The 15,406-nt window shown below is 48.7% G+C and overlaps 1 protein-coding gene across 1 annotated transcript in view; it reads right to left on the minus strand.

Moving 5' to 3' along the window:
• RBM19 (RNA binding motif protein 19) overlaps nucleotides 1–15,406 on the minus strand; it is a 226,788-nt gene that overhangs the window by 183,905 nt on the left and 27,477 nt on the right. The window contains exon 5 of the mRNA XM_063913293.1: nucleotides 1,163–1,373. Coding sequence (XP_063769363.1) covers nucleotides 1,163–1,373 — 211 coding nt within the window. The remainder of the gene's footprint in view (nucleotides 1–1,162; nucleotides 1,374–15,406) is intronic.

The following is a 15,406-nucleotide window of genomic DNA, read 5'->3' on the forward strand; positions in this document are numbered from 1 at the left end:
CTTACGGAGTCCCCAGCATCCACTTAGGACGTTAGAGAAACAGGGGTCTGGTGGAAGACGGAGGTGCTACAGGAGGGAGTGCAGTGTCCCCCATATTGGAAACATGAGGAAAGAAAACAATTGCATTGTGTGCCAAGGGTGGGAGCATTCTTCCCTCTGCACAGCCAGCTTGGAACCGTTAGGGTAGGGCCACACATAGCAGCCAAGCGGGACCCGCTGGACGGGAGGGGGGTTCTGTGTGCACAGAACAGGATCCGGCCAGTGACACACAGGATTTCAGTAGAACACAGTGCAGGCAGAGCCTTACTGTGTGAACACGTACACTGAGACAAACAAGGTCTCCTGCTGGGCCCCTTAGAAAGGCCTGAGCCCCTTCTGGGCCCCTTAGAAGGGCCTGAGTCCCTTCTGGGCCCCTCCCCTTTTGGCACCCCTGCCTACTGGTAAATTAGTTCTCAAATTAAAAACACAGGATTATGTGATCCAATATACAGAGTTAGGTAACCTATTAGAAGGAGCCACCAGTGTGCTTTATCATAGATTTGCAATTATGAATAATGAAGACTCTTGCATTTTATGTACAAGTAGAACAGCAGATCTATAGTGGTTCCTAGCACTGTACTGAGGGATTCTTCAGTTTTACTAGGTGACCTCTGCTTTTCTAGCATCTGATGTGAATTTATCAATTAATTCTATTTCTGTATTAAAATAGTTTATGCCTACAAATGACAGACTGCGTCCTTCCAAGTACCAGACTGTTATCTTATGATAAACAGTAACTGCCCTCACAGACCAACATGTCAACTGACAACCAGCGTTCCATACGTGCACGCAAGTGTTCTTTCATAGCCCTGCTAACATCCCTACTCCCGCTGAGTGCTTGTCTCATGGCTGACAAGCTTCAACACAATTTCATTTTTCATACCAGTACCTACTCTAAACCACTGCTAATACAGAACGCTTATAGGCCCTGCCACCGCCATGCTTCATGCACCCTGTTAGAAAGCGTGTTTAACCAATAATGGGGTGAGGGGTTCCATTAATTCCTCCCCCTGCCCAACAAAACTAGTTCACAAAAGGTGGACTAATTCTTAAAATGACTAAATTATTTATAGTACCAATTCATTAACAGATCAATAATTTTGTAATAACATATGCTTCATACCAGCGGTTTGTTCGTCTTTCTTTCCTGATCCATTCTCATTTTCATCACCAGTATCTTGGTCTGATTCAGAGTCAAAATTCAGGTAATCATCCTGTGAGCGGCTCTTTATCTTCCCCACTGGCTCAGGCTGGGTGTCGTTAGCCCACGTGGCAGTCTTATTCCTGTTTTGGTGCACAGTGAGAAACTCTTTGAAGCCACTGTCCGTTTCCAGCTGCAGAAAACGGAGGAGGAGGGTCACTAAATTGAAGATGTTATTTTATTAACTAATATTGGAGCTTCTGCATTACATTGTTAACAGGTAGAAGAGGCAAAGTAACAGTAATAATTGTAAAGTGCAACGGAATATGCTGGCACTATACAAGAAACTGGTAATATAAATAATACCATCCTCTTCAGAAATCACAATGCAGCAATCATTCAACTGTAACGCACTCTGTCAAACAGCCGATTGTGCTGATTTCCCACTAATCAGGTAAAGGTCCTCATAGCCATGTGCCACAATAAAAAGCAACATACACCATAAAAACACAGATGTGTTTTGAAAATAATAAAAAAATAGGATTTTGGTACTTACCAGGTAAATCCTTTTCTTTGAATCCATAGGGGACACTGGAGTACTCTTGGGATATAGACGGTGTTAGCAAGGACTGGGCACTGAATATTCAAATTTCAGTAACTCTCCTCCCCTCCATACTCCCCGAATACCTCAGTGTTTTTTCCTGAAGCGAACAGGATAGAGAGGATGAACAATGGAGAATTACCTATAATATTATAACATAACGGACAACAATAAAGTTGACACATAACGTAACTGACAACTAACCAGTTGACACCATAACCGATAAATCGGTGAGAATGTGTTACCATAAGATCCCCTGAACTTACCACAACCAGGTAAAACTGCTCTGGGTGGGCGTCCAGTGCCCCCTATGGATTCAAAGAAAAGGATTTACCTGGTAAGTACCAAAATCCTATTTTCTTTTTCATCCACTAGGGGTCACTGGAGTACTCTTGGGACGTACCAAAGCTTCCCTCGTGGGCGGGAGAGCTGTTTGGCACCTGTAACACTAGGCGGCCAAAGCTAGATGCTGATGCCGCAAACGTATTAACTTGTAAAAGCGCACAAACGTGTGCACTGATGACTATGTAGCCGCACGGCAATTCTGCGTCGTAGAAACCCCACGACCAGCTGCCCCTGAAGTTTCCACAGAACGTGTGGAAAGAGCTGTTACTGATGTAGGCGGCTGTAACCTAGCATGAAGGTAAGCCTGACGTATGGTCAGTATAATCCATCTGGATAAGGTCTGCTTAGAAGCTGGCCAACCCATTTTGGCAGCATCATAGAGAACAAACAACGTATCCGTCTTACCAACTGTAGACGTTCGGGATACATAAAAGCGTAATGCACGTACCACATACAAAGTTCCAGACTGTCCTGTTAACACAGGAACTACCATTGGTTGATTGATGTGAACATATGACACTACGGATTCGTACGAAGCTCCGCTCTGTCATCATGAAACACTACAAACAGGGGCTTGCATGCCAATGCACCCAAATCTGAAACACGCCTTGCCGAAGCTAAGGCTAGGCGAAAAAATCGTTTTCCAAGTGAGAAACTTAACATCCACTTGATGTAAGGGTTCAAAGTATGAAGCTGTACAAAATCTAAAACCAGATCTAAGTCCCAGGTGGAATGAATGGAGGCTGTACTCTGAGAACACCTTGCAGAAAAGGTGTGTGAGACGGCAATAGAGCCAATATTCTTTGAAAGTAAATTGACAAAGCAGATACCTGCACCTTTAGTGTAGATAAACGCAGTCCTCCATCTAACCCCGTTTGTAGAAATAACAAAAGACGGGATAACTTGAAAGATGATGTCGGAAACTTCCGAGCTTCACACCAACCTAAATAGGCACGCCAAATCCTGTAATAATGAGCTGTCGTAACTGGATTTCTAGCACGTAACATGGTTGTTATAACAGATAGTGGAATGCCCTCTCTTCTTAAGAGGACGGTCTCAACAGCCACCCCTTCAAACGCATCCGCTCTAAATCGGGGTATAGGAATGGACCCTGTCGTAACAGGTCCGGACGTAACGGAAGCGGCCAAGGATCGTCTGCGAGTAAGCAACAGAGAGAGCAGCGGAAACGGTGGAAACAGATACCCGAGGCTGTACGGCCACGCAATCGTGAGAGCATCCACCGCCACTGCCTTTGGATCTCGCGTTCTGGACACATACTGGCTTTTGGTGATTGTGGCGAGATGTCATCAGGTCCACTTGAGGGTAACCCCACCTCTGGACCAACATGTGAAACACTCCTGGATTTAATGCCCATTCTCCTGGATGAAAATCCCGATGGCTGAGATCATCCGCCTCCCAGTTGTCCATTCTCGAAATGAACACTACCGCCAATATCACTTGGTGATGTTCGGCCCAACTGAGGATTCGAGCTACTTCCCGCATTGCCATGCGGCTTCTCTTTCCCCTTTGTTTATTGACGTACGCGACCGCCGTTGCGTTGTCTGACTGCACTTGGACCGTCTGAGACCGAAGCAAGTGCACTACTTGTCGTAGCACATTGTAAATTGGTCGGAGTTCTAGGACATTTATAGACAGCAATCTGTCGTGATCCTCCCAGAGACCCTGGAGCTGACAATTTTGAACTACAGCTCCCCAACCTCTGAGACTCGCGTCTGTGATTAGCACTATCCAATTCCAGATGCCTAACCGAGTTCCTGCGGTTAGATTGTGTACTTGGAGCCACCAGAGTACAGAAACTCTGGCCCGTGGAGACAACCTCACCCTCTAGTGAAACTGCAGATGCGAGGCCGACCACTGTGCGAGCACATGCAGTTGAACAGAAGCGCTGTGAAAGCCGCCACTATTGTGCCTAACAGGCGAATGCACAAACATACCGAGGCTTGAGCACTAATCGTACCAGATGACTAATAGTCTGTACTTTCTGTTCTGGTAGACAAATTCCTCGATCTACCGTATCGAGAATCATTCCTAGGAAATGAAGTTGTTGAGACGGAATCCGATGCGAGTTCTTGAACATGACAAACCAACCATGCTGAACCAGCACATTGTACCTTAGCAATGCATGTTGAAGGCGCATTTGGTTGAGACGGAGCTTTGATAATAGTTCCGTACTTAGACGATTTGCTTATCACTTACAGGAATATGAGATGAGCCATCAAAACATACATCACTTTGGTGAATACCCTAAGCGCTGACGAGAGGGTAAACGGTAGAGCCTGAAACTGATAATGGATCTGCCGTATTGCAAACGCAAGAACCTCTGAAGAGGTGGCCAAATCGGAATGTGTAAGTACGCATCCTCGAGATCCAGCGCAATCAGGAATTCCTGTGGTTCTAAACCTGCAAGTACTGTCCGCAGAGATTCCATCTTGAATCTGTAGTAATTATGCAATATTGGCCTGACCAAGCCATCCGGCTTTGGTACCACAACAGACTGGAATAATAACCGTGACCTTGTTGGTGTACAGGGACCGGAATCAAAACTGCTGACTCCAGCAGAGAGTGAATGGCAATTTACCGAACCGCACTCTTCCTACACAGGCAGTCCTGTGTTGAAAAACCGCAGAGGCAGTAGACTGCTTTTAACACTAAATTGCGGATCCACCCATCTGTGGATATCTGCAACCATGCCAAATGAAACGTCTGAAGGAGTGCTCCCACAACTGGAGCACCGAGATGGGCTGGGAGCCCGTCATGCCACTGGCTTGCCGGTGACCGTAGCGTCCGGACGCCTGGCGTTGGTTTGTTGAAAACCACGTCCTCGACCTCGCCTACCAGGCGCGGCTGTTTGTCTACCACGGCCTCGAAAGGGCTGAGGTCTAAAGGATTCGAACGCTGGTCCAGAGTATCCCGTAAAAAATACCTTTGTCCAAATCAGGACCAAACAACCTTCGCATAAGGTAATGCTTCTATTCTTCTCTCGACTTTTGCCTCCGCCTGCTAAGGACGCAACCAGAGCGCTTGTCGTGCCACAACGAGTGACGCTGAAAGGCGAGAACTGACTAGGCAGACGTCCGTAGAAGCTGTACATAGATAATCAGCAGCTTCGCAGATTTGATCAGCGAGAAGCATAAGGTGGACGTTTTGTAGGGCGGACCTGAGTCCTGTTATCCAGACAAGCAACGCCGTAGTTACCCAAATGCCAACCAAACACGGTCGAAGCAACACCCCTGCTGCTGTATACAGCGACTCTAGCATAGCTCCCATGGAGATGTCACTGACTTTGGAAACGGGTAACTAGACCGAAATCGGCGAGGTTTCGAAACCTGTGTATCAGGATCCTATTAACATCTTATTTAGAGATTCCACGCTGGAGATCTGTGGCCTAGTAAAGACCACCTTATAAATTGTCAGAGCCTCTTCAGTCCCTGTAAACTTCAGAGTCTGACGCACCCACACTATCTGACTGCTGATCTATTCACCCTTCTCACATTCATCTTGCGCAGTTAGGCCTGGCATAGAATCGTCAGGATTGCAACATAGCAGAAACTGGGAATTTATAAGGCAAATGAAAACTATCTTTGCAAAATAGGAGATGAAATGGGAGTATAAAATATACTGTGCATGTGGTAGAACTCACCGGGAACCCACTGGTACAGACATTGCAGTGAAACTGACTGACTTATTATGTGACCAGACAAATAAATAGACAAAGACAAACCAATTCCACCTCAGTAAAATTGCGAAAAAGTGTATATGGTCAAAGTGCAGTGCACGTGTCCAGACCATAAGAAACCTGATCCAAAAATTCCTACCAACACCCCTGCGCCATCCGGTGGAGCAGTGTTGTAGGACAGGAACGTTCTGGAAAAGAAACAGAAAGTATGATTAAAATGGCCTCCAGCCATGTGCTTATAGTCAAAGAACATATAGCATATTTTGTTACATGACCATATATACATACATACATACATACAGTATTTTATATACATTTTCTATGGTATAACATTGTCTATGGTATAACAAGTGCTACACGAGTGCATATATAACACAATGCAGCCCTTCTTTAGCATAGGCTGTTTATTGCTGCTGCTGCTGCTGTGGCATAATCTCTCCCCCTGCAGCTGCGCTACAAGTAATAGGGACAGGGAAACTCCTGACTGCCCAGCATGAGCCCACTAGTTACTAGAGGGCTGTTTTACAGGGACAGACCGCGGCAGCAGTGTGCACTGTCCGCGGTCTGAGTGATCAGAGGCGCCGGCATCCCCCCCCCTTCCCTGCTACCCTTAGTGTGTGCAGGGAGCGCTGGCAGTGCCGAGCTGCCGGCCGTTATTGAGACAGACCGCGGCAGCAGTGAACGCTGTCCGCGGTCTGAGCAGTTACCTTCCCCATAGCCTCCGGCCGTTACAGGAACAGACCGCGGCAGCACTGAACGCTGTCCGCGGTCTGATTGCATTACAGGCAGGGAGCGCTGAGAACGGCGCTTGCAGCAGCCGTCCAGCGCGTCCCTCGGAGCGGCGGCGGGGAGCTGAAAACAGCGGTGGCGGGGACGGAGCAGCGGGATGGCGCACATAGCAGTCCCCCCACACGGCGGGGCGGCAGCGTGAGCTGACCGCCCCTGTCATAAATACTGGGTTCCTGTGCTCTGACGGGGCTTCTACAGCAAGCTCCGTTCGGCAGCCTCAGCTGAAGGTAGCTGATGTACTTGGGCTCTGACGGGGCTTCTTCCAGCAAGCGCCGTCCAGTCCTTTCTGCAGTCTCAGCTGTTGTTAGCTGAGCTGCTTGTGGCTGTGAGGGGGCTCCTTTGTGAGGCCCGACACGCCAAGAGCTGCACGCAGCAGCTTCTATAATCCCGTACCCAGAGCTTTTGTATAAGCTGGGAAGGGATTGTAATGTATAAAAAAGAAAACAAAAATGTTTAAAAGTAAAAAATATATGTCCCCCTCTGGAGGTCCACACTTGTGCTTCCTGTCCATGTGAGCACCGAAAAAACACTGAGGTATTCGGGGAGTATGGAGGGGAGGAGAGTTACTGAAATTTGAATATTCAGTGCCCAGTCCTTGCTAACACCGTCCATATCCCAAGAGTACTCCAGTGACCCCTAGTGGATGAAAAAGAAAGACACAACAACCAAGTTACCTGCTCCCAATAAGGCCCATGTCCCAAACTTGTGCAACAGCAAAAATACAAATGACATAAGGGACAAAGCCTTTTGTTCTTAATGTAAAATGTATATATTCCAAATTGTAAAAGTTTTTCTTGCCACTCTTGCCATTGGTAAACAATGATTCAGCTAGAACTTGTTGCAGCTCCTGAATGTTTCCAAATTGTGCATCCAACAATCACTGCTCACTTTAAAAATTCCTCCTAATGTAATATCCACAAAGTTCCTACTCTGAACGCTTTCCTGTCCCAGCACATTTGTTTGTCAATTGAGGCCAAAAACTGAACGGCACATTCAAAATGAAGCCTCATCTGTACATTAGCAAAACTAAACTTTTCTGTCTTGAATATATGCCCCTTTTTATAATAGTATCTTGCCGGTTCTGGATGCAGAAGGTTGGCAAGCATTTGCTAGGTCTCTGAGCCAGGGACGTACAGTCAGGGGATCCTGTCTTACACAAATTGTAACTTAGTTCAGTGTAAACATCTGAAATTTTTATTGCAGTATGAAGTTGCTGCGCACCCCTGCACATACAGAGAGACAAAGGAGATGCAGTGAAAGCTCTGCTCCTTCTGGCAGCCAGAAACTATGCAGAGCTGGGAAAGATACCCCCAGTTTAACCCTAAAAAAAACATGCAATGTAAATTAAATCTACATTTCATACCTAAAACTGTACATAGCCTTTTTCCTTATGAGATCTGTGGTATAAAGATGCAGAGCAAGAAAGCATTAGACAACTCTCTGCATGCACAAGAGTGCAGGGCAGTAGGACTTGTTGCTACGACAATCTGTGCAGCTTATTAAAAAACCCTCTATCCTCTGAAAGAAAAAATAGGATTTTAATTACCTACCGGTAAATCCTTTTCTCGTAGTCCATAAGGGATATTGGGGAGACTTAGTACGATGGGTATAGACGGGGTCCAAAGGAGCCGGTGCACTTTAAATTTCTTCACTGGGTGTGCTAGCTCCTCCCCTCTTTGCCCCTCCCACAGGCAGTTATAGGTAAAACAGTGCGCGAAGGAGAAAGGACATATATGAGAGAAGAAACATAATAACAAGGAGTGGTGAGATTCATATACCAGCACACTGCTAACAAACAACAACCAGCAACGGCTGGTAACAACAACAGCAACAGCTGAACAGTTAACCACATAAAGAGAACCTGCAGAAAAGTCAACGCACTGAGGCGGGCGCCCAATATTCCTTTATGGACTACGAGAAAAGGATTTACCGGTAGGTAATTAAAATACTAGCTTCTCTAGCATCCATAAGGGATATTGGGGAGACTTCGTAAGATGGGGACGTCCCAAAGCTTCCAGAAAGGGCGGGAATGTGGGGAGACTGCTGCAGAACCGCCTGCCCAAACTGGGTATCCTCTTTGGCCAGGGTATCAAACTTGTAGAACTTAAGAAAAGTGTTCTTCCCCGACCAGGTAGCAGCTCGGCACAGTTGCAGGGCTGAGACACCATGGGCAGCCGCCCAGGAATAGCCCACTGATCTTGTAGAGTGGGTCTTCAGAGACTTAGGACCAGGTAAGGATGCCGACACATAGGTCTGTTGGATAGTAAATCTAAGCCAACGAGCAACGGACTGCTTCGAAGCAGGACAACCCTTTTTCTGTGCATCATAGAGCACGAACAAGAAATCAGTCTTCCTGATCAGAGCAGTCCGCTTGACATAGATCTTCAAGGCTCGCACAGCATCCAATGCCTCCGAAGGAGCAGAAGTGTCAGAACTGGATGGAACCACAATAGGCTGATTCAAGTGGAACGCAGAGACAACCTTCAGCAGGAACTGCTGCATAGTCCTGAGCTCCGTTCTGTCCTCGTAAAAGACCAAGTAGGGACTTTTACACGATAAGCCCCCCCAATTCTGAGACACATCTAGAGGAAGCCAGGGCCAGTAACATCACCATCTTCCACGTGACGTACTTGTCTTCTGCTGTCATCAGAGGTTCAAACCAGGAGGACTGTAGAAATTCCAACACCACAATCAAATCCCAGGGTGTCGGAGACGGCACAAAAGGAGGTTGTATGTGGAGTACCACTTGCTAGAAGGTCTGAACTTCTGGCAACAGTGCCACTTTTTTCTGAAAGAAAACGGAGAGAGATGAAATCTGGACCTTAATGGAATCCAGACGTAAGCTCTTATCCACACCAGCCTGCAGGAAACGTCCCAAGTGGAACTCGGCAGGTGGATACGTGCGTTCCTTGCACGTATTTCATTGATTGTTCATGCGTTAAATATATAATGAAATGAAAACCAAATTCCAATTCCAATTCCAAGAGACATATCTCCTCCAGATATGATGATACTGTTTTGACGTCACAGGTTTCCTGGCCTGAACCATGGTAGCAATAACCTTTGCCTTTTTGGAAAGGCTCTTGAGAGCTAGGATGTTTCGCTCAACCTCCATGCCGTCAAACGAAGTCGCCGTAAGTCCGGGTAGACGAACGGTCCTTGTTGAAGAAGATCTCTTCTTAGCGGTAGAGGCCAAGGGTCTTCGAAGGACATGTCCAGAAGATCCGCGTACCACGCCCTCTGAGGCCAATACAGGGCAATCAGAATTGCCTGGACTCCCTGATTTCTGATTCACTTGAGCACCCTTGGGAGCAATGGAATCAAAGGAAACAGGTAGACCAGCCGATAAGGCCAAGGCCATGTCAGTGCATCCACTGCCCTCGCCTGAAGGTTCCTGGTTCATGAGTGTTACCAACGAAGATTCTTGATGAGTTGAGAAGCCATCATGTCTATTTGTGGGCAACCCCACCGGTCGATGATCTGCTGAAACAATTGACGGTGAAGCACCACTCTCCCGGGTGGAGATTGTGACGACTCAGGAAGTCCGCTTCCCAGTTGTCTACTCCCGGAATCAAGATTGCGGACATTGCTCATGCATTTCTTTCTGCCCAGAGGAGTATCTTTGACACCTCTCGCATGCAGGCTCTGCTTTTTGTCGCTCCTTGCCGACTGATGTACGCCACTGCTGTGGTGTTGTCTGACTGTACTTGGATCGCGTGATCCTTGAGCAGAAGAGAGGCATGAAGTAGAGCATTGTAGATCGCCTGAAGTTCCAGAATGTTGATTGGGAGGAGGGATTTGTGGGCTGACCACCTTCCCTGGAACTGCGCCCCTTGGATGACAGCTCCCCATCCGTCATGAGGAGGGTCCAATCCTGAATCCCGAAACTCCAGCCTTCCAGGAGATTGGAGGACTGCAGCCACCACAGGAGGTGACAGCCGAATGATCCGGTGCATCTGTAGATGTGATCCGAACCACTTGTTCAGGAGATCCAATTGAAATGTTCTGGCATGGAACCTACCATATTTGATCGCCTTGTATGAGGCGACCATCTTCCCCAACAATCTTATGCAAAGATGGATGGATACTCGAGTAGGTTGTAGCACCATGCGGACCATCTCCTCAAGTGTTCTCGCTTTGTCCTCCAGGAGGAACACCTTCTGGGCCACAGTATCCAGCAACATCCCCGGGAACAGGAGCCGCTGAGTTGGCTCCATGTGGGACTTCTGTAAATTGAGAATCCACTCATGGTGTGACAGAAGTTGGATAGTGCGGTCGATATGGAGCAATAAAAGCTCCCTGGATCTTGCTTTTATCAGAAGATCGTCCAGGTAAGGGACAACATTGACCCCCTGGACCCGGAGCTGGAACATCATCTCCGCCATTACCTTTGTGAATACCCTCGGAGCTGTGGACAGGCCGAAGGGTAGTGCCTGGAACTGGTAGTGATCCTCCAGGAGGGCAAAACTCAAATAAGCCTGATGAGGTAGCCAAATTGGGATATGAAGGTAGGCGTCCATGATATCCAAGGAAACCATGAATTCCTGTTCTGCCAGGCCCGCAATGACTGCTCGCAATGATTGCATTTTGAACTTGAAAACTCTTAGGTAAGAGTTCAAGGACTTCAGATTCAAAATGGGCCTCACCGAACCGTTCGGTTTCGGTACCACAACCAGGTTGGAGTAATAACCCTTGCCTCATTGTGGTATTGGTACTGGAACAATGACGTGGGACTGGACCAACTTGTGGATGGCCTGTTGCAGCGTAACTTGCGTATCCTCCAAAGCTGGTAAGCTTGATTTGAAAAATCGTTGGGGAGGTGCACAGTCGAACCCCAGCTTGTAGCCCTGAGAAATTAGGTCCCTGACCCAAGTATCCTGGTAGGAAACCTCCCAGACGCAGCTGAAGTGACGCAGTCGAGCTCCCACCTCGAGATCATCTCGGGGTGGGTGGGCACCGTCATGCTGAGGACTTAGTGGAAACCGGTCGTTTTGTCTTGCCTCTGGTGCCTCTAGTCGCATTAGAGGCACCTCTGGCCCTAGATCGAAATCTGTTAGACCGAAAGGACTGAATAGACGGCCCGGGTAGGAACGCCTAGCCGGTGGGGCCCCAGAGAGGAGAAACTTGGATTTCCCTGCAGTGATTTTGGAAATCTACATATCCAACTCAATCCCAAAGAGCCATTCCCCAGAAAAGGGGAGGGACTCCACACTGTGCTTGGATTCTGCGTCCGCTATCCACTGACGCAACCACAAGGCCCTGCGCACCGACACTGCCATGGCAGAAGTCCTAGCATTAATATTGCCCATCTCCTTGAGCGAGTCACACAGGACGCGTGCAGTATTCTGAATGTGCTTCAGGAGAGTCACCATAGTGACCAGAGGCATATCCCCGGAGAGGCCCTCCTGAATTTGAGTAGCCCACGTATGAATGGTATGGGTATACAGCAAACCGCTATGGCCGGCCTTTGCGATACACCTGCTGCTTTGTAGATAGACTTTAGTGGTGTCTCTATTTTTCTGTCCCCAGGGTCCTTTATGGTAATGGAGGCTGGGGCATGCAGCACCGCCTTTTTTGACAGTCGGGAGACTGACACGTCAGCACCCGGAGGCTCTTCCCAGAATTTCCTACCTTCAGGGGCAAATGTGAAAGTGTGCAAGAATCTTTTTGACACCTGGTATTTTTTGTCTGGATTTTTCCAGGCTAATTTAAATAGGTCATCTAACTCTGCAGAATCAAGGAAAGTTACATTAGGCTTGTTTTGTGTAAAGAAAAATGACTGCTGTGACGCAGCATCCTCTAGAGGGAGCTTTAACACGTCCCGTAGCCAGAATGAGGGGTTCAATACACTGAGCAGAAGCGGAATCCCCACTAACGGGATCCAAGTCATTCCCATCCTCCTGTATTTCCTCATCTGAATCAGAAAGTAAAGCAGGTAAACCACACTTTTGTGGTCCTGAGTTAGAGAGGGTGTAACATCAGCCCTAGCAGCTAAGTCTGCACCAGCCTGTTGTAGTAGCTGAGTTTTCTGAACATTAGCAGTGAGTTGTGATGACATATCAGACATCATAGTCTTAAGAGCCCCTAACCAGGATGGCTCTGGTCCCTCTCCCCCAACCCCTTCACTGAGCTGTGAAGATTGGCTACATTGTTCACATAAAACAGAATCAGATGATAAGGGAGAGAATCTGGTGTGGCATACACTGCATGGTTTGTGTTTACCCATGTTTACAGTAATCACAATGACATACACATACGCACAGACAGTAATACGTAGCAAGCCTGCCCTACTGTATGTGAGGAGACACACACAGAGAGAGAGAAGACCAGCACACCCCAGCGAGGCTGTCAGCTTACTATATCACCAGTGATCGCGCAGAGCAAAAAAATTTTGGGGTCCCAGGGACCCCTCATTTTAAGAAATTTGGGTCCTATGCCATACTTCTGGGTCCCATCACATATTATGGGGGGTGAAGGCAGGCAAGAAGGTGGTTAGGGGCAGGTAGTGCTGGGGGTATAGAGGGGGAAGGGTAGATAGAAATTTGGGCAATACTGGGGGAAAGGAGGGGGTTGGGGGCAGGCAATACTAGGGGCAGTGATGGGGGTAGGGAGGGGGGTAAGGGTGGATAGCAGTTGGGATGTTGGATGGTGTTATGGGCACTGTGGAGGTGTGTGTGTGTGTGTGTGTGTGTGTGTGTGTGTGTGTGTGTATGTGTGTGTGTGTATATATATATATATATATATATATATTGGGCACTGTGTGGGTATAAAGGGTGTATAATGAGCACTGTGTAGGTATGGAGGGTGTTATGGGAACTGTGGGGTGTGTATGCTGGGCACTGTGGGGGGGTGTACACAAGCGGTGCTTGGTGTGGACATGAAGGGTGTAAAATGAGCACTGTGTGGGTATGGAGGGTGTTATGGCCACTGTGGGGGTGTATCATCTGGGTATGGAAGGTATTATAGGCAGTCGAAATACCGATGCTGGAATCCCGACCTGCACAATCCCGACATATTCTCCCTCCGTGAGTGTCCACGACACCCATAGAGGGAGAATAAATTAGTGGCGAGCGCAGGGTGCCTGCAAGGGGCTCGCCACCCCTGTCGGTATTTCGACTGCCAGGATCCAGTCCAGCGGGATTTAGTACTGATCCCCTGTGGGGTGTGTATGCTGGGCAGTGTGTGGGCATGAAGGATGTATAATAAGCACTGTGTAGATATGGAAGGTGTTGTGGCCACTGTGGGGGTGTACCATTTGCGTATGGAGGGTATTAGAGGCACTGAGGGGTGTGTATGCTGGGCACTGTGTGGGTATGGACGGTATTATTGGCACTGGAGGGTGGGGGGTGTAGATATGCTGTGCACGGTGTGGGTATGAAGGGTCTATAATGAGCATTGTGTGGGAATGGAGGGTGTTATGGGCACTGTGTGGGCATGAAGGGTGTGTAAGGAGTACTGTGTGGGTATGGAGGGTGTTATGGGCACCGTGGGTGTATAATGAGCACTGTGTGGGTATGGAGGGTGTTATGGGCACTGTGGGGTGTGTATGCTGGGCACTGTGGGGGTGTAGTTATGCTTGGCACCGTGTGGGTATGGGCGATGCATATGTTGGACACTGTGGGTATGGAGGATAGATATATGTTGTCCACTATGGGGGTATGTATATTGGGCAGAGGGGGGCATGAGCGGAGTGTATGATGGGCACTGCCTCAACCCCACCATTTGCATTGTTACCCGCCTACTCCCACCCTCTGTTAGCTCCTTACAAGCACAACTTCATGCAGCCAGAGACACCATGCACTGGATGAGATGGGCTTGCTGCTCACAAGTGAGCACAGTCTCCCTGCCCCTCATGGGTCTGCTGTACCTCTATCACCGCGATGTTCCCGGCTGCCAGTAAGTTCCGGAGGCAGAGATCCTAGCCCGCTGCAGCGTCTCTGCCATATTCCCAGCAAGGACCAGCAGGAATCAAATCAAGTCCTGTTATGCAGTCTCTGGAGCGGTACGCTGGCGGGCAGGGATAAGGGATGCCTAAGGCGGGCTTGGCTGGGGAGACGCTGTCGGCAGCGATTGGAAGAGGAGACGCTGCCGGCAGCGATTGGATGCAGAGACAGGCAATGAGGAACCTTATTGGTTGAGGCGCACAGGGCAGTGAGAGACAGCGCGTCCTGCGGGACCTGCTCACTTTTAAATACCCTCACTGCCTGTAGCACGTAAAAATGCGCTATAGCGCATATTTTGCGATCACTGATCACAGTGAAACACTAATGATTTCTGTCCTGTATAGGACACAGATTGTGTACAATAGCGGCTCTCCCCCTTTGCTGCACCCTGTACCAGTTTTCCAGCGTGTGTTGTGAGTCAGGAGGAGCTGTGTGTGCTTGCTGCTGCTGTATTAAGCAGAGGAAGGCGCCAAAATGCAACTGGTCCCACTCCGAGGTAGCTCCCCCCCCCCCCCCAATGGCGCTGGAGCTACAGAGACAAGTGCTAGTTTAAGCCACCGCTAGCCAGTCAGTTTACACGGGGGGCTCTAGCGGGTCCCCCCCAGGAGGGTCCCATAAGCCGCACCAGTGTTTAGCCGCACCATGAACCGGGGGCCCCCCGGCTTGTACTCACTACAGTCGTCACCTTCATTTGTTAGGGGTGTGCAGCGTGCTGCGATTGCGACAGCTAAGGCGCAGTGCCCTGCTGAACAAACAACCTCTTAGGACGGTGATCCTGCAGCGGGGAACCGGCTCTCACACCTCGCAAGGCCGGTGACTGTCCCCCCCCCCCCTAACTTCCAACGGTGCAG

This window comes from Pseudophryne corroboree, chromosome 1 (assembly GCF_028390025.1).
Source record: "Pseudophryne corroboree isolate aPseCor3 chromosome 1, aPseCor3.hap2, whole genome shotgun sequence".
Lineage (NCBI taxonomy): Eukaryota > Metazoa > Chordata > Amphibia > Anura > Myobatrachidae > Pseudophryne > Pseudophryne corroboree.